The sequence below is a fragment of the Dipodomys merriami genome, unplaced genomic scaffold (genome assembly GCF_024711535.1).
Source record: "Dipodomys merriami isolate MVZ:Mamm:240054 unplaced genomic scaffold, mDipMer1.0.p SCAF_70, whole genome shotgun sequence".
Lineage (NCBI taxonomy): Eukaryota > Metazoa > Chordata > Mammalia > Rodentia > Heteromyidae > Dipodomys > Dipodomys merriami.
In genome coordinates this window covers 5,108,743-5,136,165 of record NW_027206291.1, presented here as the reverse complement: position 1 = coordinate 5,136,165, position 27,423 = coordinate 5,108,743, and the positions used below count along the sequence as shown (strand labels likewise).

Sequence of the window (27,423 nt, the reverse complement as noted above, 5' to 3'; positions counted from 1 at the left end):
AAGGGTGATCAACCAAGGTCAGCAATGGGTGATGGACAATGGGTCAATCTCAGCCAACCTAGCTGGGGGGGAGAGGGGACTCTAGGGGTGGTGCCCAGGGACAGAGCCAGCTTTCTCCGGATTTTCAATGTCACAGGACTTTAACATACTGCACAGAGTCCTTTGAACTCTGCTCATAACTGTCCTGCCCCTTGCAATCTGCATGCTAATTTTAAACCACATACTGCAAGGGATGTCACAACAAGTTCTGTCTCTTGTTCCAGTGAGGCCCAAGTGAAAGGAAGGCAGTCTGCAATACATCTCACTCCTGCAGAGGTAACGTACACACAGGAGAGGCCATGTATCCTGAGGGCTAGACCCTGGTAAGAAGCAGCAGCATAGGAGGACCACTTGGGTGGCTCAGCACAGAGGGGGCATTTAATAGCCACACAAATGTGGTAAATAACTACATGCTGCAGCAGGCTGCCAGGCACTCACTGCACAGTCAAATCCTCAGAGCTAGGGTCTCCGGAGGCTTACGGTTTAGGGGCCCTGCATCCTGTCCCTGCTTGGCTCTGGCAGCAACACAGTATGAAGACAAAACACCAGAGGTCACTTGACTGCACGTGGTTAAGTGCTATCGAGAGCATGTGGCTGGTCCCGGAGTTTCACAGTAAGTGACCAAATTAAAAACCAATCCTTCATGATGTTTTCACATTTCATTTAGTTTTAAGTGGAACCTCGGTTCTCAGAGGCCCTTGTGCTCAGCTCATCACATTCCAGGTCACCATTACAAAGGGGCTGGGACTACATCTGAAGGAGTGGTCACTGAAACCAAGCCTGAGGCAACACTGCGATCTCACTGGAAGCAAGCCCACCCACACTGCCTCCCCAGTTCCACCCATCTGCCTTTCCCAGGCTGCCCAGTAACCACCCGCTGGGGGAGAGGGGAGTCACTCCAGGAGTAAATCCAGGAGACAATGCCCCACTCTGGACAGGCTGGACCACGTTGTGGACTGGACCTAGCCTCATATCCAGGGATTCACAGGTGAACTTTCTGTTAGGGAGTTTTCCTTTCCAGTGAAACCCCTAAGTTGCCTAAGACTTGGTTTGGTCTTAAGGTAAAATAAAACTACAACTACACACTTTTTTGCCCATGATGTCGTGAAAATGCATGTTGACAGCCTGGTCCACTGATTGTTCGTCCTCGAAAGTAATAAATCCAAAACCTAGCCAACGACGAAGAGTGAATCAAGGTAGCAGGGTGTTGTGACACAAAACAGGATGATGAACAGTATTAGGGACGGACCAAGGGATCAAGCCCAGGTTTCAGCTAAGCCTATGTGCAAAGGCTGTGGCCCAGGATCAGGCTCCCAACAGAGTGGACGGACTGAAGCCCGCACTCCCACAGGGCTGAGGTCTCTACCCAAATACTTGAGGGTGGGGGTTCTGGGTGAGGACACATGTGGACCTAGGGGGCACATCTTAAGAGAACAGCAGCTGAGACAGCTGGTGAGCCCTCAGACACTCCTACATACCCCCAGGCCTGGGATGCACTGCTCTGGCTGGCATCTTGAGGATAAGCACAAATACCAGAATCCAACAAAGCCCACGTGGATAGCCACTGAGTGTGCATGTGGATGCATTTCTGCTTTTCTGAAACCCAGGTTCTCCCCCTTGGCTTGCAATTTGCTTTGCAGCTAGTGCTGACAGCAGCCATACATCGTTCTAAAGCGTTAACAGAGTACAGTTTCTATCACAGTGAGCGCCTCGCTAAGCTTACCCAACACTGTTGGGTAAGCCCAAGGAGTCCTATCAGAGGTAATAAATAAACCTATGCTTATATGCATATATGTATTATAGATAAATAAATAATAATAGGTAATACACAAAGATACAGGCCACAATGGGTTCCAGCAGGTCAAATTCTGCTGTCAGCAGCAAGAGCAAGAGGCACCATGTAATCAAAAAAAAAAAAAAAAAAAAAAAAAGAAAAAGAAAAAGAAAAAAAAAAAAGAAAATTTAAAGGAAAAAAAATTTAGCATTTCCCAAACACAAGAAAGTGGCAGTATAAACGAAGTTTGGTTGGTCTGGGGTGAGTGCAGCCACCCAGCTAAGGGGCATGTCCTGTCCTCTATTGGCAGGAGTGACCAGGGCCTTCAGCCTCTGAGTCTGAGTACAGTGAGACCTGCCAGGTAAACTGGGCCTCTGAGGTCACCCGATGAGCACTAGCACCTCCGGATGGACCGGTGTTTGGGCACAAAGAAGTGACAGCAGACCACTGCCGGAAGACCTCAGCAGAACGAAGACAGACATGGGAAAGGCTAGTTGGGAAGAACTGAGAAATAGGTTGGGAAGAGGTCTTGCCTGCCCAGCCCTGAGGTGGGAGCAGGACTCCAAGGCATCCACAGCAGACATAGGCACTACCTCCCAGCGGGACAGAGGCAGAAGCCTGTAGAGAATGGCTGTGGGGGTACAAGCAGGCATGGGAGGCCCTGAGCAAAGAGCAGCCCATCAATGAGGCCTCTAAAGTTGATGAAAAAGGAATGCTTGGGACTGCAATCAGCAGGAACCAGATAGAAAAATTACAAGCAAACTGTGGCCAGGAGAAGGATGGAAACAGGGAAGAAAAGGTAGCTGAGGAAACATTTCAGAGATTAGCAGCTGAGGGACTGGGACTCAGGAGCCTTCTGATTTTTCTCTGTGCACATATGTGTGCCTATACATGTGTGGGCATGCACAGATGTCACAAAAGGACAGGCAGGGAAGGAAGTGGAACCATAAAGGCAAAGCACACAGGAATCAGAGGCTAAAGGGATATAAAACCCAGGTAACAAAGGGAATTGAGGTAAGTGGAGGCAGCAGGCTGAGTGAGCGCAAGCCAGAAGACTGGGCATGGGGGAGGGCCTGTAAGGATCACTGTGCAGCACAGGGGTTTTAAAACATGGAGATAGTATGTGGTGGAAACACAAGGTCCTACATACAGGGATGGTCCACTATCTTAAGTAAACCAAGAAGGGGAAAGGGAGACTGAGCAATTCCCAAAGACTGAAAAGCCAAGAAGACAGGTAGTTTGCTGTCCAGGAGATCTCGTGATACATCCTCTGCTATCTGGCACCCACAGGGATACTTTCCAAGCCCAATGGCTGAGCTCAGGGAACACCGACAGGTCCATGGGCCAGCCCTAAAGCTCTCTATGCCAGCTCCTGCCGTTGCCCCTCCACCAATATGGGTCAGCCACACTAGCCTCACCCAGCAGCTGGACAAGGGTGGCAAGTGGGCAGGCAGCTGGCTTTGCACAGCTACAGGGGACAGGAACCCCAAAGAGCAGCCCTCAGATTTCCGTGCACCAAGGTTTCACAAGATCAGAGGCAGTATTTGGAACACAACATAGGTGATGAACAACATATTAAAAAGTTGACATTTTCTCAAACTGCAGGAATATCTGAAGCCACAGGGCTGACTTGGTCCGTTTACAGTGCAAGAGGCGGTGGGTCGTGGGTAAGGAGCCCAGGGCGGGCTGTCTAGAACGATCTGTCTGTCAAGAGGCGGCAGCGGGACAGAAACACACTGAAACTTCGTTTACACCCCACTGGAGCAAAGCCGCTCCCTCCTCTGACTGCGGGGCGGGCCTGTACCTGTGTGATATAACTTAGCACCTGGAGAAGAGAAATCTAAAGAGACATCGTTAATCACAAACAATTCACAGAGAGAAAAGGAGAAAACATCTTACTTAACATTACTGTACTTTACTATGAACACTTAAGTATGTCACTAAGCATGTACGTCTATGTTAAATTAGGACTAAGACTTAACAGCTTAATCACATGTAGTGAGCAATACAACCCTTTTCCATGGAATAAAGGAGGGCAGAGGCTCAAATGGCAAACTATTCTCCAGCATGGCGGGAGCATGCTGCAGGCTGGCACCACTTGGTACTACAGGGCTGCCTGCATCTGACCTTGGGCAGATGGTGCATGAGGGGACATGGCCCCAGAGCTGCTGCACAGACCTCAGGCTGGCAAGTCTGTTCAGAGATGGTCTAAAAGCAGCTGATGAGCCAAAACATACGGGCAGTGACAAACAGCAGCAGCCACACACACATACAAAAAAAAAAAAAAAAAAAAGGCCATGAAAGTGGGTGCCATCACTGGCTCCCAAACCAGTGTGGATGTGCAGAAAGCTCAAGGAATGACACAGGAACCTGCAGTGGCACCTCACCCTCCACCCACCTACCCTCTGACAAGGGGGAAAAAAACAAGAAAAACAAAGGGGGAAAAAAAAAAAGCATGGGATGGACAAAGGTAGGTCATGGTCCAAGCCAAACTGGCAGAGGCAATTGAAAGGAACTAGCCATACTGGCAAGGACCTAGACGATGGGCATGAGATGCTCAGGTGGAAGAACCACACTCTGCTAGAAGACATTTAAAAACAGAACCATGTCGAGATTCACATCAGGTGGTAAAAATGTCACAAGAACAAGCCAAAAACTGAGTGCTGTCTGACCCAGGGAAGCACAGACGGGCGGAATGGAGCCACGTGGGAAGAGCCTAGGTTTTAGTGGGTGTCTCCAATTCGTCCTTACTGAGCAATGCTTACTATGACCACCTAGCCTTTCTGAAGGTGAGATAGTTTGCCATCTGAGGGGAAGAACATGGGTCAGGATAAACTAGGTCTGCTGTTACCTCGAGGCCTCTGCTTCTCCGCATCATAGATCATGACCACTTCAGTTACCTGTAAGGGAAAGGGTAGCATGAGACCCGTGTACCATGCTGAAGCCAGGCCAGGCCTTCCTGTGACAAACCCCAGAGCCACAACTGCTAGGAACAACCAGACCTGAGATTTGAAGTTCTGGGCAAACGTTTTATAAGATTTAGTATCTTATGTTTAATATCTGGGAACAGACAGAAGCCTCAGTACTCATGAGGAAGATTCAGGAATAGTACATACTCCTTGCCCCTGCCAGGTTCCAGGAGTGTGTGTGGTCCCAGTCACAGGGCCCATACCTCTGCCTCACAGGAGTTTACTGAGGCAGATTAAGTAAACACAGCCTTGGCCAGACATCCTAGTAGGGATAAGGCGCAGAAACCCCAGTGGCAGCACTGTGTTCATATTTGAGGGAAGTGAGTGAGGTTTTCTCAGCTTTCAACACACTGGGTATTGGCCTTGCTCTGCACTTCCCTCCTGTCCCAGTCCAGTGTCCTTCGGCATACCAATAGACATACAATGCACCCAGAGCAAGGAGGTAGACCATGGCAGACAGCCAGGTGAGACGTACACCTTTGGATAGTGTCATGCCCCAACCACAGGCCTTCCCAGAACAGAGTCCCAGTACTGGCTGAACTTAGGCACCTCACTGGCTACCCTACAAGTGTTTTGTGTGAATGACCAGAGTTGAAATTTCCCAAGCAACTCAAAGGACTTAGCCTCTTCCAGAAAACAGACCACACTGGGAGGCACTCTCCCATTTCTGATGTCAGACAAGAAGTGGGTCATTTTTGATGCCAGAAAGCTGATGTGAGTCCTTTCAACTTCAACATTCTACAGAGCAAGAGCCCAGGAGATCCATGGATCCAGGGCAGGCCCAGCCTTATTGCAGGTGGCACTCTACTCTTGTCTTGGGCTTACAATGTCCAGGTAAAACCATGCTGAGGGTGGGCCTTGTATAGAACCATCCCTCGGGCTAGGAAGGTGGCTCAGTTGTAGAGCGCTTGCCTTGCATGCATGAGGCCCTAGGTTCAATTCCTCAGCACCACATAAGCAAAAAGAAAAAAGCCGGAAGTAGCGCTGTGGCTCAAGTGGTAGAGCAATAGCCTTGAACTGAAGAGCTGAGGGACAGAGCCCAGGCCCAGAGTTCAGGCCCCATGACCGGAACACCCCCCCCCCTGCAAAAACAAAAAAAACAAAAAACCCAAAACAAAACAAACCATCCCTCTAGCACCAAGGGACAGCACAACTCTCAGCCCAGGCTGGAACCTCCTGAGTTCAAACCCATTGCACCATCATTTGACACTTCCCATGTTGATGGCTGTAAGATTTCAAAGGGCACTTATAAATTCTATTGCTTAACTTATACTATTTGGAGAAGCCATAGAAAAACACCACTGGGGTCTTCAATGGCAAATAGTCTCCGGAGTGGGCAGAGTGTCAGGAACACCCAGGGGCTCCTAGGCCCCCAGAAGTTGGCAAAGGCTCTGTGGCCAGCTATTGCCACAAATGCAAAGGAACTCACCACTCCGAATTTCTTGAAGTATTCCCTGAGCTCTGTCTCGCCACAATTGTGGGGAATCCCACCGACAAAGATCTTGTTTGATTTACTGTTATCGCTCCTTGGTCCTTTCTGCTGTGTCAGGAAGGAGAAGGGTTTGGTTAGTTGATGGTAGAACCTAGATACTTCACACATGTTGGGCACATGTTTTTGCTAAAAGCCAGATACTACAGCAATCTGGTGAGTCCAACTAGTACCCAAAACAGAGTAACTTCTTCGGAGATCCAAGGAGACAAGTCTATACCATTTTTGCAAGGCTATATTTCAAGTAAGTGAGAACACAAAGCTGGATAGAGTGATGCACACCTATAATACCAGCATCTGGGAGGCAGAAACAGGAGAATTAAAGGCTCAAGGCTGGTCAAGGATACATAGTGAGACTAAAAAAAAAAAGGCTAGGATGGGAGCTGGTGGCTCACGCCTATAACCCTAGCTACTCAGGGCTGAGATCTGAGGATCATGGTTCAAAGCCAGCCCTGGCAGGAAAGGCTGTGTGACTCTTATCTCCAGTGAACCACCAGAAAACCGAAGTGGTGCTATAGCTCAAGTGGTAGAATGCTTGCCTTTGAACTGAAGAGCTGAAGGACAGCTCCCAGGCCCAGAGTTCAAGCCCCACTCTGCCTCATACATGTAATTCTAACAACTTGAGAGACTGAGATAAGGAGGATCACAGTTCAAGACTAACAGAAGAAAAGTTTATGTGACCCTCATCAAACAGAGAAGCTGGTCATGGTGTATCATCCTAGCTGTAATCCTAGCTATGTGGGAGGCTATGTTCCAGTCCAGCCTATGTCAAAAAGGTCAGACCATTCTATCTTACTTGGGTACCTTATACTCATAACTACTTAGGAGGCTGAGATTTTAAGATTGCACTTTTTTTTTTGGGGGGGGGGGGGTTCTGTCATGGGGCCTGAACTCTGGGCCTGGGCTCTGTCTGGGCTCTGTCCCTCAGCTCTTCAGCTCACGGCTAGCACTCTACCACTTGAGCCACAGCCCCACTTCTGGCTTTTTTCTTTTTGCTTATGTGGTGCTGAGGAATCGAACCCAGGGCCTCAGGCATGCAAGGCAAGCGCTCTACCACTGAGCCACCTTCCCAGCCCCAAGTTTGCACTTTGAACCTAGACTGCACAGGAAAATCCATGAGACTTATCTCCAATTAACCAGCAAAAAGCCAGAAATCTCAAGTGCCAGAGCACTAGGCTCTGAGTAAAAAAGCTAAGGGACCATGCATGCACAGATCCTGAGTTCAAGCCCCAGTACCAGCACAAAATAAAAAGGTCTCTGTCTTACTTGTGGCTCAAGCCAGTAACCTCACCTACAAAAGGTAGCATAAATAAAATAGGATTGTGTTCCAGGTAGAAAGCTAATGAGACTTTATCTCAAAATAATCAAAAGGGGCTTACAAAAAAGGGACTAGAAGCCGGGCACCAGTGGCTCACACCTGTAATCCTAGCTACTCAAGAGGCTGAGATCTGAGGTTTGTGGTTCCAAGCCAGCCTGGGCAGGTAAGTCTGTGAGACTCTTATCTCCAATAAACCACTAGAAAACCTGAAGTGGCGCTGTGGCTCAAACAGTAGAGCGCTTGCCTTGAGCTGAAGAGCACAGGGACAGCGCCCAAGCCCAGAGTTCAAGCCCTACGACCGACGCCCCCCCCAAAAAAAAAGTGGGGGGAGGGGTCTAGAGTCAGGTGCTGGTGGCTCATGCCTATAATCCTAGCTACTCAGGAGGCTGAGACCAGTCTGGGCTGGAAAGCCCAAGATACTCTTATCTCTAATTAATCATCAAAACAAGCTTGAAACAAGCAGTGGCAGAGCACTATCCTAGAGCTAAAAAAGCTCAGGGACAGACTGGGAAGGTGGCTCTATGGTAGAGTGCTTGCCTTGCATGCATGAAGCCCTGGATTCAATTCTTAGCACCACATAAAGCAAAAAAAGCCAGAAGTGACACTGTGGCTCAAGTGGTAGAGCACTAACCTTGAGCTAAAGAGCTGAAGAGTGTCAAGGCCTAGAGTTCAGGCTCCATGACCAGAGGAGAAAAAAAAAAAAAGCCCAGGGACAGTGTCCAAGCCCTGAGTTCAAGCCCAGGACAAGCCAGGTGCTGGTGGCTCACACCTGTAATCCTAGCTACTCAGGAGGCTGAGATCTGAGGATCATGGTTCAAAGCCAGTCCAGGCAGGAAAGTCCGTGAGACTCTTATCTCCAATAAACCATTAGAAAACCGGAAGTGGCACTGTGGCTCAAGCTATAGAGCGCTTGCCTTGAGCTGGGATACATGTCATCACCATGACATGACTGTGGTGGTGGCTTCATAGGTGTATATGTGGCCTAACGCTACCAGCTGTGGAGTTTACAAGTAGGCCTATTACATCTTACCAAGCTATTCAGTGACTAAGCACACAGATGTTAATAACTATGCAGAATATGACTCTGGACTCCATTTGAAAAGAATAGCGTAACAGACATTTTATACAGAACTCCAAGAGGCTGAGACCCAACAATAGGTGTAGAGATCAAGGTTAGATGGTAGACACTAGATATAAAAGGGAGTCTAGCCAGGGCGCTGATAGCTCATGCCTATAATTCTAGCTACTCAGTAGGCTGAGATCTGAGGATCATGGTTCAAAGCCAGCTCAGGCAGGAAAGTCTGTGAGACTCTTATCTCTAGTTAACCACCAGTAAACTAGAAGTAGCGCTGTGGCTCAAGTGGTAGAGCAATTGCCTTGAGCTGCAGCTCAGGAACAGGACCTAAGCACCACAACTTACCAAAAAAAAAGGGGGGGGGCAGTGTCTATGCAGACAGAGGTGGGTATTAGATACAGAAATATCTGACAAGGGCTGGGAAGGTGGCTCAGCGGTAGAGCACTTGCCTTGCATGCCTGAGGCCCTGGGTTCGATTCCTCGGCACCACATAAGCAAAAAAAGAAAAAAGCCGGAAGTGGCGCTGTGGCTTAAGTGGTAGAGCGCTAGCCTTGAGCTGAAGAGCTGAGGGACAGCACCCAGGCCCAGAGTTCAGGCCCCACGACCGGACCCAAAACAAACAAACAAACAAAGAAATATCTGACAAATCTAGCAATCAATGAATCTGGTAGAAAATTCTGGTGTTCAATCCAGATACTGGTGGCTCATGCCTGTAATCCTAGCTACTCATGAGGCTGAGATCTGAGGCTCATGGTTCAAAGCCAGCTCAGTCAGGAAAGTCCATGAGACTCTTATCTCCAATTAACCACCAACAAGCTGGGAGTAGAGGTGTGGCTTAAGTGGTAAAGAGTTAGCCTTGAGCACAAAAGCTCAGGGGCAGCATTCAGGCCCTGAGTTCAAGCCCCAAGAACAGCACAACAACAACAACAAAAAAGTCTAGGCTGGGAAGTTGGCTCAGTGGTAGAGTGCTTGCCTCACATGCATAAGGCCCTGGGTTCAATTCCTCAGCATCACATAAGCAGAAAAAAGCCAGAAGTGGCACTGTGGCCCAAGTGGTAAGGTGCTGAAGAGCTGAGGGACGGTGCCCAGGCCCAGAGTTCAGCACCCACGACCGACAAAAAAAAATTTAAAAAAAAAAGTCTAGGGCTGGGAAGGTGGCTCAGTGGTAGAGCGCTTCCCTTGCATGTTTGAGGCCCTGAGTTCGATTCCTCAGCACAACATAAGCAAAAAGAAAAAAGCCAGAAGTGGAGCTGTGGCTTAAGTGGTAGAGCGCTAGCCTTGAGCCGAAGAGCTGAGGGACAGCACCCAGGCCCAGAGTTCAGGCCCCCCGACTGGACCCAAAAAAAAGTCTAGTGTTCATTGTATTAGTCTTTCAACTTTATTTAGACGTGAGCAAAAAAGCTAAGGGACAGTGAGTACCCAGGCCTTGAGTTTAAGCTCCATTATTTACACACACACACACACACACACACACACACACACACACACACACACACACGAAAACAATTGCAAAGGCCCAGAGGCCTTCACTCAAAAAGATGAACTGAATTCTGCTAAAAATGCAGGCAAAGCCTGCATGTGCCTGGTCAGCAATGTCCAGGTGGTGGTGTGAGAATCCTTGAGCCAGGAAAAGGTAAGGTGTGAATGGTAGCAAGACTTGCAAACAGAGGAAATGCTATGCTAAGAACACGTGTGGTCTTGTTTAGCCAGGCACCAGTGACCACAGTTTAAAGAATTTTCATCATCCATTGAATGTAGTTGACTCCCACCCTTACTCACCAGTGAGGACAGCTTGAGGGAAGAAATGGACTCCCACACTAGAGGGTGTGAGCACTCACTCTAGTGGCCACAGACATTAATGCAGCCAAAAATAGTGGACAATGGGTGGAAGGAGTGGGGGGAGTGGGAGCAAGGATCAACAAGGACAAACTAAAGGCTCCCAATGATCCAAATGATAAGTGGCATAACCTGTCAGGTTTTCCTTATGGGATTAGCTATAAGATAATACAGTACAGGCTAAATCTGTGTAATTATCAACAACTTCAGGGTCAATCTCTCAGTCTTAATGGGCAAAAACACCAAAGAAAGGAATATTTTTTCTTTTAAATGTGACTGAAGAACACAAAGGAAAGATACGAATTCTGGCCCCTTACCCATCCTTCTTTCGGCCGTGTTCGCTCTGGCTGCATCCCCCGAGGTGTGCATGGCTTCGGATCGATCTGTAGAAAGTTTCAAACCAGCTATTGTGAACAGAAGTCTATATTCTTTAAAAAAGAAAGTGTTAGCAACAGCAGCTAGATGCACTGTACACTGACCCACAATCACATTCCATCTACCCCGATTCTATTGTAACAGCAGATCCAAACATGAAGGCATCCCATATTAAAACATTCTCCAAAATGTCGATCCCAGTTCAGAGATCAATCAAGCTTGAGAACTAGTGTACAAAGACAAAAGAAAATGAGCCAAAACACTTACGTTGCGGCCATCCAGGGTATGCGGTCTGCTGGCCAACACTGTCCCTACACAATTTGGGTCTTTGAATTTAACAAATCCAAAACCACGAGACTGGTTGGTTGTTTTATCTTTCATTATAACACAGTCGACAACTTCTCCATACTGGGAAAAGTAGCTGCGCAGAGTCTCTGCTCAGAAATTGGGAACAAAAAAACACACACACAAAGCAGAGCATTAGGCACACGTCTCATCGTGGAACTTGTACAAGCGTCTATACACATGCACACCCCAGAGCCCTTTTGCAGCCCATCAGCCTCATCTGAGAAAGTCTGAACAAGCAATAGACAAGGGGAATCTTACACTACAGATGCACTCCCTCCTTGTAAATTACAAGGACTAAGTGGTCACAGCAATGGTAAATGGCTACATTCTGACTGCAAAGGTTAGGTTATTACAAGCACCAGCCTCTGGCACCTGGATTTTTGGGACATCCTTTAGTGTCTTCTTATGTAGCCCAGACTGACCTGGAATTCTCCATCCACTTGCTCAGCCTCCCCAGTTGGGATTTATAGGAATATACCATCATATCCCATTAGGAATGCTGACTTTAGTACAAACTGCATCATAAATGACTGAATGCAGTGATTGCCCTAGCAAAGCCCTACCACACACCCCACAGTGCACAGTATCCTGCCTCAGCTCAGAGCCTGCCTGTGGCCTAGAGGGATCAGGTCAACAGTACTCTCTACCTCAGCCAGCTCCCAGACAGACACCCCTGCCCAGAAACAGAAACCACATTAAAGGACGTAAACAAATCCAGGCCAGTAGCAACAGTGAGGCCACTCAGCCTAGTGGCCTGCAGCACCTACCTTGGGTAGTGCTCCAGTCAAGGCCACCCACGAAGAGCTTCCTGCAATTGGAGAGGACACACTGAGTCAAACTAGTTCTCCTTTAAGAATACCCTATCCGCTGGGCACCAGCGGCTCACGCCTGTAATCCTAGCTACTCAGGAGGCTGAGATCTGAGGATCGCAGTTCAAAGCCAACCTGGGCAGGAAAGTCTGTGAGATTCTTATCTCCAATAAACCACTAGAAAACTGGAAGTGGCACTGTGGCTCAAGTGGTAGAGCGCTCACCTTGAGCTGAAGAGCGCAGGGACAGTGCCCAAGCCCAGAATTCAAGCCCCACAACCAACAAAAAAAAAAAAAAAAAGAAGAATACCCTATCCCACCACACCAAGGTCCTAAGGCAAACAAGGAGGGAGGGACTATGTGCAAATAAGCTCATTTATACCTCTTCTGGAGCTCAGCAGTGATGAGGATAGCCTTGTCTATTCTGTGGCAGACTTGAGAAATAATACCCAAGTACTGGCCACATCCTCACTGAGATGGGAAAGGTGCCATTGGCGGAGACCAGCACCAACCACACCACAATCTGCTGAGTAGGGTCTGAACACATCTTACTACCTTTGCAAATACTTTACCCTCAGGAAAGAAAATTAACAAGAACAGATTGGAGGTTGTTTATAATAACTGGAGGAAAACTGACACTGAAGATACTTCTTTCACTTGGCCTCTGGAGAAAGAACAGTAAGGAAGACAAAGAAAGCCTCAGATGTGGACCCTGAGTTCATGAAGGCCCCTAGAACCCTGAACTGAGAGAGGAACCTATACCACCATCCTGACAGTAAGGCAGCCTGGCCAACTTTTGCAAAACAGACATGTAGGAAGTTTTACAAGGAATCCTATCTCCACTGCTCAGCTTTCTCACTGCTCATGTGGTTGGCAAGGCTCATAGTAGATAAAAGTGGCTGGGAGCAAATATCCCACAGGTCTTGATGTTGGGGCCTGTGTCTGACAGGGATAGTGCTCACGTTGTTTCACCACAGTATCCACTCATATTGTGGCCTCAGGGTTTTGTCCACCCATAAAGCCTTGGCTGTCATCCAACTTTCCACCAAACAAGGAGCCGGAAAGATGGCTTTATCCAGCCACAGCTCTCATGTCCTGCCTGCTAATCCCAGGTATGGGGACATCTCAGAACAAGGTCCTTTAGTTGAGCCTTACTGTGTCAACCCCATCATCATCTTCCCAACTAGACCATCTTTATGGACCAGAATACCCTCTAGGCTCAATCACCACACAAGAAATCTGCTGGCCTTCCTGGAAATGCCGGATTCATCCGTATAACCCCATTAACAACTAACCACACTGTACTGAATAAGAGAGAAGCCTGCTTGGGTGATCAAGTTACTGCCCTATATGTAATCCAGGAGCTTCATGCCAAGGGGAAGCTCTGTGTACAAGCTCCCTCTAGCTGTGCTGGGAGATCCTTGCAAGGTGGCTGGTGCCAACACTGCAGGGTCCAAGAACCAGTCAACACAAACTACCCCATCAGCCCTTAGCAAAAAAAGTGTCACAACAGCAAACCTACAGGACTTGCTCCTGTATTTTGCTCTAAACAACAGTCATTTAAACTTAAGTGAAAGCAACTTTCCCACCAGAAGAAAGGTACTCAGTGCTACCTGTAAGGAGTCAATAAGCAAGTTCCTGGCCCAGTGTGCGTGGGCATGGCAGAAGAGGGCAAGAATTAAGAGCTTGCAGAGCCACCTTATTAAGAAACAGCTCTGTAAGGACTCATTCCAAGGGAAACATGTTGCTCAAGCAAGGCAAGAAGCTCAGGTTTAGGCCTCATTAACTTAAAACCACCTGTCTCCTAACCACCCTTCTGAACAGTGAGGTGAGACAGAGAAGGAGGCCTCTATAAGCCCAAATTCTGTAGGCCTGGCACTCATGGGAGGGCACTGTGATAGACACTGACACCAAACCAAAGTAAAACCCATCTCATTGAGAAACACCAACCTCTATAAACAAAACAGTGAGGTAGTATCCTTCCTCCAAGCAACTCAATCCCACACAGCAGGACTGGTCAGACCAGTCTAGGCTCCAGGTCTCACTGAAATGCAAAACTCAGAAAGGCTAGAAATGCTATTTCCACATATCTGAGATAACTGGCACAGAACCTCTGCACACCTACAAACCTGGTACCAATATTTTACTCCAATTTTGGTCACTTTATGTGCCAGTCCTAGGGCTTGAACTCAGGGTGCTGTCTCTGGGCCTCTGTGTACTCTACCATTTGAACCACAGCTCCACTTGTGGTTTTGGGTTTTTTTGTTGGTTAATTGGAGATTAAGTTTTACAGCTTCCCTACTGAGATTGACTATGAGCCACAACCTCAGATCTCAGTCTCCCTGTAGCTAGGATTACCACTAGTGCCCAGTGGTACCTGGCTTCTTGCTGCAGTTTTTTTTTTTTTTTTGGGGGGGGGGTCTGTTGTGGGGCTCGAATTCTGGGCCTAGGCACTATCTCTCAGCTCTCCAGCCAAAAGTTAGCACTCTACCACTTGAACCACAGCACCACTTCCGGTTTTCTGGTAGTTAATTTGAAATAAGTCTCATGGACTTTCCTGCCCAGTCTGACTTTGAACCATGATCCTCAGACCTCAGCCTCCTGAGTACCTAGGATTACAGATGTGAGCACCAGCGCCTAGCTTTTTGCTGTATTTTTTAAGAAGCTAGACTGCTTTTGTTCTTGGAAAATGGTACATATTGTAGTACAATACATAGTATCCACAGAAGGGATATAAAGCACCAAGCTTATGATAAAAATAAATAAATAATTGCAGGGGGGGTGTCCATTGTAGAGCTTGAACTCAGGACCTGGGCAATGTCCTTGAGCTCTTTTGCTCAAGACCAGGGCTCTACTACTTTGAGCCACAGGGCCATTTCCAGTTTTCTGGTGGTTAATTGGAGATAAGTCTCATAGACCTCTCTTGCTGGCTTTGAACCTTGATCATCAGATCTTAGCCTCCTGAGTAGCTAGGATTACAGGCATGAGCCATGAGCAATCGGCGTGCGCGTGCGTGCGTGCGTGCGTGCGTCTGCCAGTCTTTGGGCTTGAACTCAGGCCTGAGCATTGTACCTGAGCTTCTTTAGCTCAAGGTAGTACTCTATCACTTGAGCAACAGTGCCACTTCTGGCCTTTTCTGTTTATCTGGTACTGAGGAATCAAACCCAGGGCTTCATGAATCTAGGCAAGTACTTTACCACTAGGCCACATTCCCAGCCCTCAAAAATATTTTTTTTTTTTTTTTTTTTTTTTTGTCGGTCGTGGGGCTTGAACTCTGGGCCTGGGCGCTGTCCCTCAGCTCTTCAGCTCAAGGCGAGCACTCTACCACTTGAGCTACAGCGCCACTTCCGGTTTTCTGGTGGTTTATTGGAGATAGGAGTCTCACAGTCTCTCCTGCCCGGGCTGGCTTTGAACCGCGATCCTCAGATCTCAGCCTCCTGAGTAGCTAGGATTACAGGCGTGAGCCACCAGCGCCCGGCTTCAAAAATATTTAAAGAAAACATGTAAGTGTATATAAAAGGGGTTCCCCAGAAAGAAAGACATGTGTAGATGGGGCCACCACTGGGCAGTTCTTACTGTGTAGAGCACACCATGGAAATTTGTCATTTTCTGTAAGTAGAAAGTAATACAAACTAAGTTATGACAAAGAAACAGACAATAATTTTCTTCTCATCTGTGAGATCTAACAGGAATAATTTTTTTTCGGGGGGGGGGGTAAGGGGGGAGGGGAAGGTCCGGTCGTGGGGCCTGAACTCTGGGCCTGGGCGCTGTTCCTCAGCTCTTCAGCTCAAGGCTAGCACTCTACCACTTGAGCCACAGTGTCACTTCCGGCTTTTTTTCTTTTTGCTTATGTGGTGCTGGGGAATTGAACCCAGGGCCTCATGCATGCAAGGCAAGCGCTCTACCACTGATCCACCTTCCCAGCCTGTAACAGGAAGAATTCTACATCACTTGTGTTAAGATAAGTCTTAGCTTATATGAGTCTAAGGCATTCAATTGGAAGAGGCCATCAGGAGAGAGGGGCACATTCCCATAAGAAGTTCCAGAAGGCTGTAGAAGGTGGGCTTTACATCCTTGGTGACAGAAGCAATGTTCAGTACCCCCAGCAACAAATCCCAAGCTCAGTGGTTATGGGGATGGAGGAAGTATTCAATACAATAAGCCTTAGGCTGCCAATTTACTAGGGGGTGGGCAACCTCACTCAGAGCCAGGCTTTCACAGTCTGCAATCTGCACAGGTGAGGAGATAAGGTGTGAAGTGGGTATTTACAGATTAAGGGATTAGAACAAAGCTGTGCTTTTCAGCTAGAGCTCTGCGCAGCCCATGGGTAGGAGTCATTATGCAAGGCATTTCTGAAGTGGGAAGTAAGGGAAACCCTTGCCTGCAGGAAGCCAGCCCTAGTCTGTATGCCTCATCTAAGGTCCTGAGGAGTGCATCCTGTACATCCAGCACAATGCCCAGGCTGCAGACCACGAGAAGCCACTGGGTGGGTGATCAGCGGTGGACTGCGAGCAGTCTTCATCTAGAAGGGGCTCTGTAAAATTGATCTGGGGGACTATACTAGTAAGCCCCCTCTTGTACCTGCTGAAACCAAACTAGCATACAGATGGCTTCCAGCTTTTGTTCTGCGTACTGTAAGGCAACAGCAGGACACTTATGCCAGAAAGTAAATCTCAAAGGGCTTCTCCTGGCCTGAGCAACCAGGAAATGCTCTGGCCTCCTGGAAGCAGGTGGTGGGCTCCAATATGGAGTACCTTGCCTGGGGGGAAAGGGGGGGAGAATGTTCAGGCTACCTTCACTTTTCCAGTGCAAAGTTAGGCAAGGCACCAGAACAATCAACTGACTCCTCTTTGGCCAGGACCAATCTTGAATATTGCAGCCTCTTCTTTCTACCTCTTCGTACCTCCTCAGGTAGTGGTCACCCAAGGATCTCATCTTCCTGAGAGAGGACCCTTAAAAAGCACATACAGGAAGTGGCACTGTGGCTCAAGAGGTAGAGCACTGGCCTTGAGCTGAAGAGTGCAGGGACAGCACCCAGGCCCAGAGTTCAAGCCCCACAACCGACTAAAAAAAAGAAAAAAAAAAAAAAGCACATACATACAACGATTTCCACACCATTTCCTGGAAGACCCTAAACCATGACCCCCACATGATCTATGTGATCCTGTGCTAGGTTCCTGACATCCCCAACTTAGCTCCCCTTTGCCAGCAGGGACAAGTGATGCAAGAAGAAGCCCCTAAAGCCCAGGCTGTTGTGGCTTAGGAGGCCTTGTTACTGGTCTAATCATTACTGACATACCCGTCCTCTCACACTGTCCAGAGCCCTCTCAGTCAGACTTCAGTTCATAAGCACTTATCAAGCAGCCTTCTGTGTAAAGCACTGCTCTTAACTCCTACTGCAACTTTGACACCTTAAAGAGGCACAGCCACTTACGAAACCTATGTCACAGACCTAGGCCCAGAAGAATGGAAAGGCCTCAATAGCAGACCTGACTAGCAGCCCAGACCCACACATGTTCCTCCTGCACTGTGTCAAACACTGGGCCTGGAGACTCCATAGTCTTTCAAGACAACCTTGGGTAAGTTCCTTGTCCTTCTGAGTCTCAGTCTTCCTGGAAAGGGAAGGGTCAGCCTTGAGGCCACAGGACTCCTAAGATAGTTCTATGGGAACAGCCTGCTTCAAACCATGACAATCAAAGTGAAGTTAGGAATGCATTCATGTCCAGGACCCAGGCCAGCACCTGATACAGAAGGCAAATCCTAAAAACTGCAGGAAGGAAATGTGGATAAGTCCACTGGAAGCAGGACAGAGAGCAAAGGACTCTATTCACTTCAGCAGCAGCACACTCAGCACTGAGGGAGAATTAAATAAAGCCAAGGCTGGTGGGGGGGGGGGGTAGCTCAATCCTAGAGTGCTTATCTGACATTCACAAGGCCCTGGGTTCAATCCTCAGCACCATTTCCTTCTTGCCTGTTGCCTAGCTCAAGCTTGAAATCCTAGCTAATTGGAAGGTGGGAGGGGGCACCAATATAGGGAATTTGTGGTCACAGTCATCCTGACACAAAATTCTCAAGACTCCCTGGTTAGGCATGGTGTGGTGCTCTTGTTATCCTAAGCTACTGGGAAGCACAAAAACTCCTGGGCCCAATGGCATACACCTATCATCTCCAGCAACACAGGAAAGCACAAGCAGGAGGATGGAAGCTGAGAGTGGCCCACAGTGCAAAATCCTACTGTGAAAATAACCAATGTAGCTAGTAACAATGGCTCAAGTTTTAATCCTAGCTACTTAGGATGAGATCTGAGGATCAAGTTCAAAGCCACCTGGGCTAGCAAAGTCCAATTAACCAGCAAAAAGCCAGAAGTAGAAGTGTGGCTCAAAAGGTGGAGTGTCAGTCTTCAGTGAAAAGCTACAAATGAGCACCAAGCCCAGTCAAGCCCCAGTATTAGAAGTAAATAGGGGCTAGAGCTGGAGACACAGCTCAAGTGATTGTGCCAAGCACAAGGACTTGAAATCAAACTCAAGTACTGCAAAAAATAAGAGACTATTATGGATCAAGTGGTAGAGCACCTGCCCAGTAAGCATGAAGCCTTAAGTTCAATATCCCTAGTATTACTTACACACACACAATCACAGCTAAGGTATTCCCAACTGCTTCTAAAGGACACTGGGCCATGTCTGGGAATATGTGTAACCATCATAACCAAGCATGCTCCTGACATGGAGTGAGCAGAAACCAGGGATGCTATTTCAGCACCTTTCCAGTGCCCAGGACTCCTACACCAGAGAATAGTGTTAACACTTCTTGGTCTTGGCGGCCATACTGGTAGCCAAGGGGAGACTTTCCTCAGAGTTTACCAGAGTGCAACATAAAAGCCTCAAATGGATCATGGATCATCTCTGACCTCTCAATGTCTCCTAGCACTGTAACAACAGCTTCTTCTGTGCCTACCATCTGCTCTGGCTCACCTGGAGCAGGCACTAACATTAGCATCCTCCCTACTCCAGATGTATCCATTTCTAAAGACACTGAATAACCATTTCAGAAGGATCCAACCTCTCTGCTGCAACATTTCCACAACAGGAGGGGCTGGAGTGTAGCTCGTGGTAGAGGCTTACCTAGCATGTGTGAAGCCCTGGGTTCAAGTCCTCAGTACCAACATCAACAGAAAAAGTTGGAAGTAGTGCTGTGGCTCAAGTGATAGAGAACTAGCCTTGAGCAAAAGGGGGCTCAGGGACAGGGCCCAGGCCCTGAGTTCAAGCCCTATGATTTACCAAAAAGAAACACAAACACCAGGAATGCTTTTGAGTATGACCTCTAAGAGGTGATTACATGGCAGGATCAAACCCAAATAACTGGGTTCCTGACATAAAGGAAAAATTTGGCCACTCTAATGCATGGCTGTTGCTATGGGCCACCTTTTGCTACATTATCACACAGAGGCCCTGATCCCTCAATTTTGGAACTTCTAGGCTCTAGCCTAGAAGATCAAGATTTGTCCTTTTTGTTGTGTATATGTGCCAATACTGGACATTAAACCCGGGGTCTGGGCGCCATCCCTGAGCTCTTTTGCTAGAACTCTACCACTTGAGCCACAGTTCCACTTATGGCTTTTTATAGTTAGAAATAAGAGTCTCTCAGACTTTTCCTGCCTGGACTGGCTTTGAATCATTATCCTCAGATCTCAGCCTCCTGAGTTGCTAGGATTACAGGTGTGACCCACCACCACCTAGCTTCTATTCTTTCATAGATTGCTCAGTTAGGAAGTCTATCACAGCAGCTCCAGACTCACAGAACTTCTTGCTATTTGGCTTCAATTGCTGCCCTTCCTCGAGGCCCAGCTAGAAATAGGCAGCACAAGAGACCTATACATGTTCTCAGATCTTATGCTTCCCGTTTTTTCCCTGTGACTCTTTATTCAAAGATGCCCAATGTCCCTGGTCTTACAATTCCTGTGATGTGGAGCGGTCCAGAAGAAATCTGTTCCAGACTCCCTCCAGTTCTATGACACAGACTTCTACCTCAGAAGCTGGCAGAAGAATGGCCCAGGCACTACTCATGAGCTACCTGCAGCAGGGACATGGGTCCCACACACAGAGGACCATTAACTAGACACCAGACATTCATAGCTTCTCATTAGGAAGCCCCAGAATCTGGCACTCTTGTAAAGCCATGTCTGTCTGGATCGGAGGCTATGTGGTAACCTCTTTAGACCTGGTTAGGTAGGAAAGAGTAGGCCCAGACTTCCTACTTGTCAGTCTGACTGCACATCTCTCCCATTTAGCACAGGAGATACATGTTAAAACAGCCCACCACTCCCATCAACTGTTTCTCACCCAGCCCTGACCCCAGTCCTTCTCTTCCTTAGGCTGGCTGAAAGCCACTATATAGAAAAGTGTAAATAAATCAGGGTGCCTTACCCTACTTTTGCTCTCTCGTCAGATGCCTGCTTCCTTCAGATTTCAATATGAGTGAAGCTTATAGAAAGAATGGCCTCTGACCTGCCTTTTTTGGAACAGAGTCCTGAGGCTGACCTCAGCAAAAGAAGCCATCCATCCAGCTTTCTTGTTATATAATGTGGGGACAGACACTGAGCTTTCTGGCCAGGTCTGTGCCAAGAATATGACATGCACCTCCTCCTGCCTGAGAGTGGGCAGTAGATGTGAGATTACAGGGAAATGTGTGTCAACAGACACAATGGACCCTCCAGATAGTCCACTTGTCCACAAGTCACTTGTTCTAATCTGTGCTCCATACCAAGAGGCTATCAGCAAGCACAGTGCCCTCCTGGAGGGATACTGGGAAAAGACCTGTCAAGAGGGAGCTTCACAGGGTCATGGGCACTTTGCTAATGTTTATTCAGACACCAAGTAAGTAGCTCTAGAGTGGATGTTAGACTTTCCACTTAAAGGTAAAAACCAGTTAGGCTGGGAATGTGGCCTAGGATAGAGTGCTTGCCTCACATGCATGAAGCCCCAGGTTCGATTCTTCAATACCACATACACAGAAAAAGCCACAAGTGGTGCTGTGGCTCAAGTGGTAGAGCTCTAGCCTTGAGCTGAAGAGCTCAGGGACAGTGCCCAGACCCAGATTCAAGCACTACAACTGAACCCCCCCCCCAAAAAAAAAAAGTAAAAATAAATTTCTTATTGATCAGTGAAACTGTTGCATTTCTTGTAACAGATTTCTATTTACAAGTCAGTAGAAATTTTGGGAGTTACCTATGATCTAAAACTTAGGGCATAGGGCTGGAATGGTGGCTCAGTGGTAGAAAGCTTGTCTTGCATGCATGAGGCCCTGGGTTCCATTCCTCAGTACCACATAAGCAGAAAAAGCCAGAAGTGGCACTGTGGCTCAAGTGGTAGAGCGTTAGCCTTGAGCTGAAGAGCTGAGGGATAGTGCCCAAGCCCAGAATTCAGTCCCCACAACCAACATCCCCCCCAAAAGAAACCTTAAGGCCTAGTTGGGTGCCAGTGGCTCATGCCTGTAATCCTAGCTACTCAGGAGGCTGAGATTTGAGGATCTTGGTTCAAAGCCAATGCAGGCAGGAAAGTCCCTGAGACTCATCTCCAATTAACCAGAAAACTGGAAGTTGCACTGTGGCTGAAGTGGTAAGAGCACTAGCCTTGAGCTGAAGAGCTGAGGGACAGCACCCAGAGCGAGTTCAAACCCTACAACCAACCAAACCTTCCAGCCCCCCTCCCCCAAAACAAAAACCTTAGAGCCTGCCAGGCGCCAATGGCTCATACCTATCTTAGCTACTCTATTCAAGAGGCCAAGATCTGAGGACTGTGGTTCGAAGCCAGCCCCGGCAGGAAAATCCACAAGACTCTTATCTCCAATTAACCACAGAAAAAGCCAGAAATGGCACTGTGGCTCAAGTGCTAGAGTGCTAGCCTTGAGCAAAAGAAGCTCAAGGACAGCATCCAGGACCAGAGTTTAAGCCCTAGGAACCAGGGGAAAAAAATAGAGCCTGCAGCAAAGCTCAGGCAAATACATGAAAAAGGTTCAAGACCTTGGATTTCATCTACAGCACCCATTTAAAAAAAAAAAAAAAAAAGCTAGACACAGGTGGCTCACTCCTGTAATCCTAGCTACTCAGGAAGCTGCAATCTGAGGATTATGGTTCAAAGCTAGCCCAGGCAAGAAAGTCCATGAGACTCATCTCCATAAAAGCTGGAAGTGGGGCTGTGGCTCAAGTGATAGAATGCTAGCCTTGAGCACAAAAGTGAAGGAGCAGCATCCAGGCCCTGAATTCAAGCTCCAAGACAGGCATAAAAAAGAAAAAGGAGGGGCTGGGAATGTGGCTCAGTGGTAGAGCACTTGCCTTGCATGCATGAGGCCCTGGGTTCGATTCCTCAGTACCACATAAGCAAAAAGAGAAAAGCCGGAAGTGGTGCTGTGGCTCAAGTGGTAGAGTGCTAGCCTTGAGCTGAAGAGCTGAGGGACAGCACCCAGGCCCAGAGTTCAGGCCCCATGACCAGACCCCCCCCCAAAAAAAAAAGAAAAAGGAGAGAGAAGAAACAGAATGGGATACAAAGAGGGTCTCAAAGTCCTAATCTGCATTTAAGAACCAAGTGGTGCTCCATGGCTGCAGCAGGTAAAGAGGCACCTCTTTCCTCACAGCCAGGAGATAGGACAAGGTCTGTAAGTGACGCTGTGGTTCAGTAGTAAGTCTTGAGCTAGTCTTCTGCTAGACTTGAGCAGAAAAGCTAAGGGACAGCACTGAGGCTGAATTCAAGCCTCAGAACCAGCACCAAAAAAAATTAGTAGTAGGGGGCTGGGAAGATGGCTCAGTGGTAGAGTGCTTGCCTTGCATGCATGAGGCCCTGGGGTCGATTCCTCAACACCACATAAATAGAAAAAGTAGAAGTGGCACTGTGGCTCAAGTGGTAGAGCACTAGCCTTGAGCTGAAGAGCTGAGGGACAGTGCCCAGGCCGAGAGTTCAAGCCCCACGACCGACCAAAACCAAAAATTAATAATAGCAATAATAAAGAGCAGCAAGAGAATAGCTGGGTAAGGACAGGTGAAGGAAGCAGAGCTGTGGCTCAAGTGCCAGCCTTAAGCAGTAAATTGACAGTGTCCAGACTGAGTTCAATCCTCAATGTGGGCACCAAAAAAGAAAAAAAAAAAAAAAAGGTGGGGGGGGGTAGTAGCAGTCCAGTGGAAAGAGCTCAGGCGGATCAGCTCCTGGTAACAACTGGGGCTTGCCTGGAACAACTTTGTACTGGACACCTGACCCAGAGGTTCTCTCCCTCTTCCTTAAACTGAGTAAGATCTTCTCATAATACCCCTCACTCTTGGCAGCAGAGGCTGTTCTCCCTGGGCATGAGGAGACAATGATACACCACCTGGGATAGGCAACCTGGTAGTGTCTTAAGCCAGGCTAGGATTTAACTCGCTGTCCCCCAGCCCCAGTTCTCTTAAGGAAGTCGCTCACATCTTGGGCCAGGGAAGACTAAACAATATGCTTCACTTGCACCAGAGCTGGAGCTGCCTGGGAGGCCTATCTCAACTTAAAACACGTTTAGCCCCATCAAGTCCAACACTTTTACCCGGGCATTAGGAAACCCAGCCCGAAGGTTGTGTCATTCTCTTCCCAGGAATATTTTGCCTGTCACACCCAATGAGGCTGCAGGAGCCCCCGGCTTGAGCAGAACAAGATCCTCGCGCCTGGGACCCTTCTTCTTTTGGGACCTCGGTTCCATTCCACAAGGCACACAGCCCTAATTACAGGCCAACTCGGGCATCCACCCTTCGCTCCCCACCGCAGTGCGTGCAGAGAGGAAAAAACAAACCAACAGCGGCCCTCGGTTTCCCCTTTTCCTGGGGGGGGGGGGGGGGGACGGCCTCAAACAACAGGCGGCCGGCATCTAGCCCGAGGGGGACGCCCGGATGACCTTGCACCCAGGAGCCTTCGGTGTCCTTTAATATTTTAGGGGCAGTATGGAGGGAGGGGGGGGCCTTCACTGCCTCGGGCCGAGACCACAGAAGTTGGGTTGCGGCAGAACCGGAACCCACCACCTGCCTGGCCACGTGCGCCATCCCGCCAAGTTCCGGCGCGGGCTGGGGGCACCCAGGACTCCCAGGATGCCACTCAGGGGCACCCTCTGGCCGAAAAGTCTGGAAGCAGGAACGGGGGGGGGGGGCACGAGGCCTGTGGACTCGCGCATCCGATTCCTCCCCACGGCCCTGCAGGCTCCCGTGAGCGGTCCCTCAATCCTCGGGTTTCTGCGCAGGGTCTCTGCGGCCCTCGAATGTCCCCGCCCCGCCCGCCAGCTCCCCGGGGTCCCGGGCGGCGTCTCCGTGATCCTTCCTCCCCAGTGCTGTGTACAAGCCCCCCCTCGTGAAGTCCGGGCCGGCCCGCACCCCGCGTCTCCACCCCCCCACCCCCCGCTGGCGTGACCTTGACGGGGCCGGCCCCCCGCCCCGGCCCGCCCTGGGGGCGGCGTCTCGGGCCGGCGGCGCGGTGGGGCGGGGGCGAGGGCGCGGGCTCCGGGCGGCGGCGCAGGCCGGCCCGCCAGTCCTCACCCGATCTCGTCCGCGCCCGAGTTGTTCATGGCGGCGGCGGCGCTTGGCGTCCCCGGGCCTCCTGGCTCGCTCCCGCCTCCGGAAGGTCACCCACTCCGTCGCCCTCCCCTCAGCCGCGGCCCGGATCTGCGCAACGGCGGCGGCGGCGGCTGCTACCTCCTCCCCTCAGCGCCAACGGTCACCGCGCGTCCCCGCGCCGCCGCGCCGCCGCCCTGCGCACGCCAGGGCGCGCTCCCGCACGGGGCCTCCGGAGGAGGAGCCAGGGGTGCCGCCGCGCGTACGTACGTGTGTGCGTACGTACGTGAGGCTAAGTCTGCGCCAGCACCGACTTGCACGCTGTCCTCAGTGACGGATTCTAGCGCGGCCGCGGGGCACTCTGGGAAGTGGAGTTCCGCGCAAATCCCGACGGGGGATAAGGTGCGCGCGAACCAGGCCACGTGCGTCCGTACGTGCGCGGGCGGGAGGGCGGGTGCGCGCGGTTCGGCGTTCGGGCTTGTGCAAAGCTTGCGCAGGCGCGGAGACAGTTTCCTCTTTAAGTCCACTGGCAAGCCGCTGGCTTGCTCGGGGGCCACTGTCTGGGTCGGCGCCGGTATCCTGCCCGACTGGGCTGTGCGCTGTGCTAGCTACAAGTGCACGTCCTGTATCGTGGCTCCTTCTCCTGTTCCTCTTTCACAGAAGATGAGATTGAGCGTCAGGGAGGCTACGTCACCTGCCCAAGGTCACTCAGCTAGACCGGGGTCAAAGCACAAGTTAACAATAGTGTTGACCCTCAAACGCTGTGAATAGCCAGATGCTGGCTTGGTTCTTTCCCGTCATTGTCTACTGTATTTCTCTTCTTGGGGCGTTTACGCTTCCCCACATCTGGCATTGTCTGGAGACAGAGGCTGTTTGTTGTTTGAGGCACTGGGGCTTGAACTTAGAGCATTGCGTTCTTGTCTTTTCTGCTTTAGGTTTGCACTCTACCACTTGAGCCACAGCTTCACTTCCACTTTTTTGTTGGTTAATTGGAGATAAGAGTCTCTCAGATTTGTCTTCAAATTTGACTGGGTTGACTTTAAACCTCGATCCTCAGAGCTCAGCCTCTTGAGTAGTTAGGACTCCAGACACCATTGGTGTATGTTGGTAGGGCTGAAAGCAGCCACTGCAGAACAGTAATGTACATTAGTCCATAGCTACAGATGGCAAACAGGAGACACAGGAAGCCTCGCCTGGCATCAGTCTTGGGAATCATACTGTGATATTATAGAAGCCCGTGTAAATGAATAGCCAACCGTTTTGAGGGCTTGGCTATACTTTGGGGATTGCAGTAGGGGTGGAAAGTGGAGTGCTTGGGGAGGGAGAGGGGCATTTTCTGGGATAGGGCTGGACTGGCTGTTGAATGAACAGGAAGGGAGAGTGGCTGGCACTGACATCCTTCCAACTTGTAGATGCCAGGGCTGGGTACTAAGGAATAGAACCTCTTCCTCTGCCATGTGTTGTGCAAGGAGATACCCAAAATGCTCACAGCTACTGATAGAGCATTTGAAACAGGTTGGGCACTGGTGGCTCATGCCTGTAATCCTGGCTACTCAGGATGCTGAGGATCCAAGTTTGAAGCCAGCCTAGGCAGAAAGGCTCTTGACATTCCATCTCCAAATTACCAGTTAATGCCAAACCGTTGGAGGGTAGGAGGGCGCAAGTAACATCACCAGCCATAAACGAAAACATCTGAACAAAGCATCAGAGCATGAGACTCTTACCCCCAATTAACATCCCAAAGGTTACAAGTGGAGCTGTGGCTCAAGTGGTAGAATGCTAGCCTTGAGCAAGAAAAAGCTAAGGGACAGTGTCCAGGCCCTGAGTTAAAGCCCCAGGACAGTAGACACACACACACACACACACACACACACACACACACACACACACACACACACACACACACACACACACACATCAAATAAATAAGTAAATAAATAAAATGATGAAGGGCTGGGAAGGTGGCTCAGTGGTAGAGTGCTTGCCTTGCATGTCTGAGGCCTGGGTTCGATTCCTCAGCACCACATAAGCAAAAAGAAAGAAGCCGGAAGTGGTGCTGTGGCTCAAGTGGTTGAGCGCTAGCCTTGAGCTGAAGAGCTGAGGGACAGCGCCCAGGCCCAGAGTTCAGGCCCCACGACCGGACCCAAATAAATAAATAAATAAATAAATAAATAAATAAATAAATAAAATGATGAAAGAAAACAGGGTATGATAGCTGTAATCCCAGCATTCAGGAGGTAGAGACAGGAGGCTGGTAAATTCATTTTTTAAAATGCAGTTTTCTGAGTTACTGTCATCATGACATATGCAAAACCAGTACATAATACTGTTGATTTCTTTTCTGTGCTGCATAAAATGCACTATCTTGTCCAGTACTGGTGACTCATGCTTATAATTCTAGCAACTAAGAAGGCTAAGTTCTGAGGATCATGGTTCAAAGCCAGTCCAGGCAGGAAGACTGTAGGACTTTTGGTTTGTTTGTTTTTTTCTCATCTCCCTCCCCCCCCACTCTTTTTTTTTTTTTTTTTTTTTTTTGTCGGTCATGAGGCTTGTACTCTGGACCTAGGCACTGTCCTTCAGCTCTTCAGCTCAAGGCAAGCACTCTACTGCTTAAACCACAGCGCCACTTCTGGTTTTCTGGTGATTTATTGGAGATGAGGGTCTCATGGACTTTCCTGCACAGGCTGGCTTTGAGTTGCCACCCTCAAATCTCAGCCTCCTGAGTAAACAGGATTATAGGTGTGACCACCAGCACCGGGCCATACTTCCAGCTTTTTCTATTTATGTGGTACTAATGAATCAAACCCAGGGCTTCATGTATGCTAGATAAGCACTCTACCAC

General features: G+C 49.2%; 1 protein-coding gene across 6 annotated transcripts in view; it reads right to left on the bottom strand.

The window, feature by feature from the left end:
• Dazap1 (DAZ associated protein 1) overlaps window positions 1-24,770 on the bottom strand; it is a 32,933-nt gene extending 8,163 nt beyond the window's left edge. For 2 of the 6 annotated variants that reach the window (XM_070008560.1, XM_070008561.1), the window contains exons 1-7: window positions 24,567-24,770; window positions 11,991-12,031; window positions 11,143-11,309; window positions 10,818-10,883; window positions 6,212-6,322; window positions 4,665-4,713; window positions 1,126-1,208 (exon numbers count right to left, since the gene is read on the bottom strand). In XM_070008560.1, the coding sequence (XP_069864661.1) occupies window positions 1,126-1,208; window positions 4,665-4,713; window positions 6,212-6,322; window positions 10,818-10,883; window positions 11,143-11,309; window positions 11,991-12,031; window positions 24,567-24,595 (546 nt within the window). In that variant the 5' untranslated portion in view covers window positions 24,596-24,770. The remainder of the gene's footprint in view (window positions 1-1,125; window positions 1,209-4,664; window positions 4,714-6,211; window positions 6,323-10,817; window positions 10,884-11,142; window positions 11,310-11,990; window positions 12,032-24,566) is intronic. The other 4 variants (XM_070008558.1, XM_070008559.1, XM_070008556.1 and 1 more) reach the window with 3 other exon arrangements.
• Between the last annotated feature and the right edge of the window lie 2,653 nt (window positions 24,771-27,423).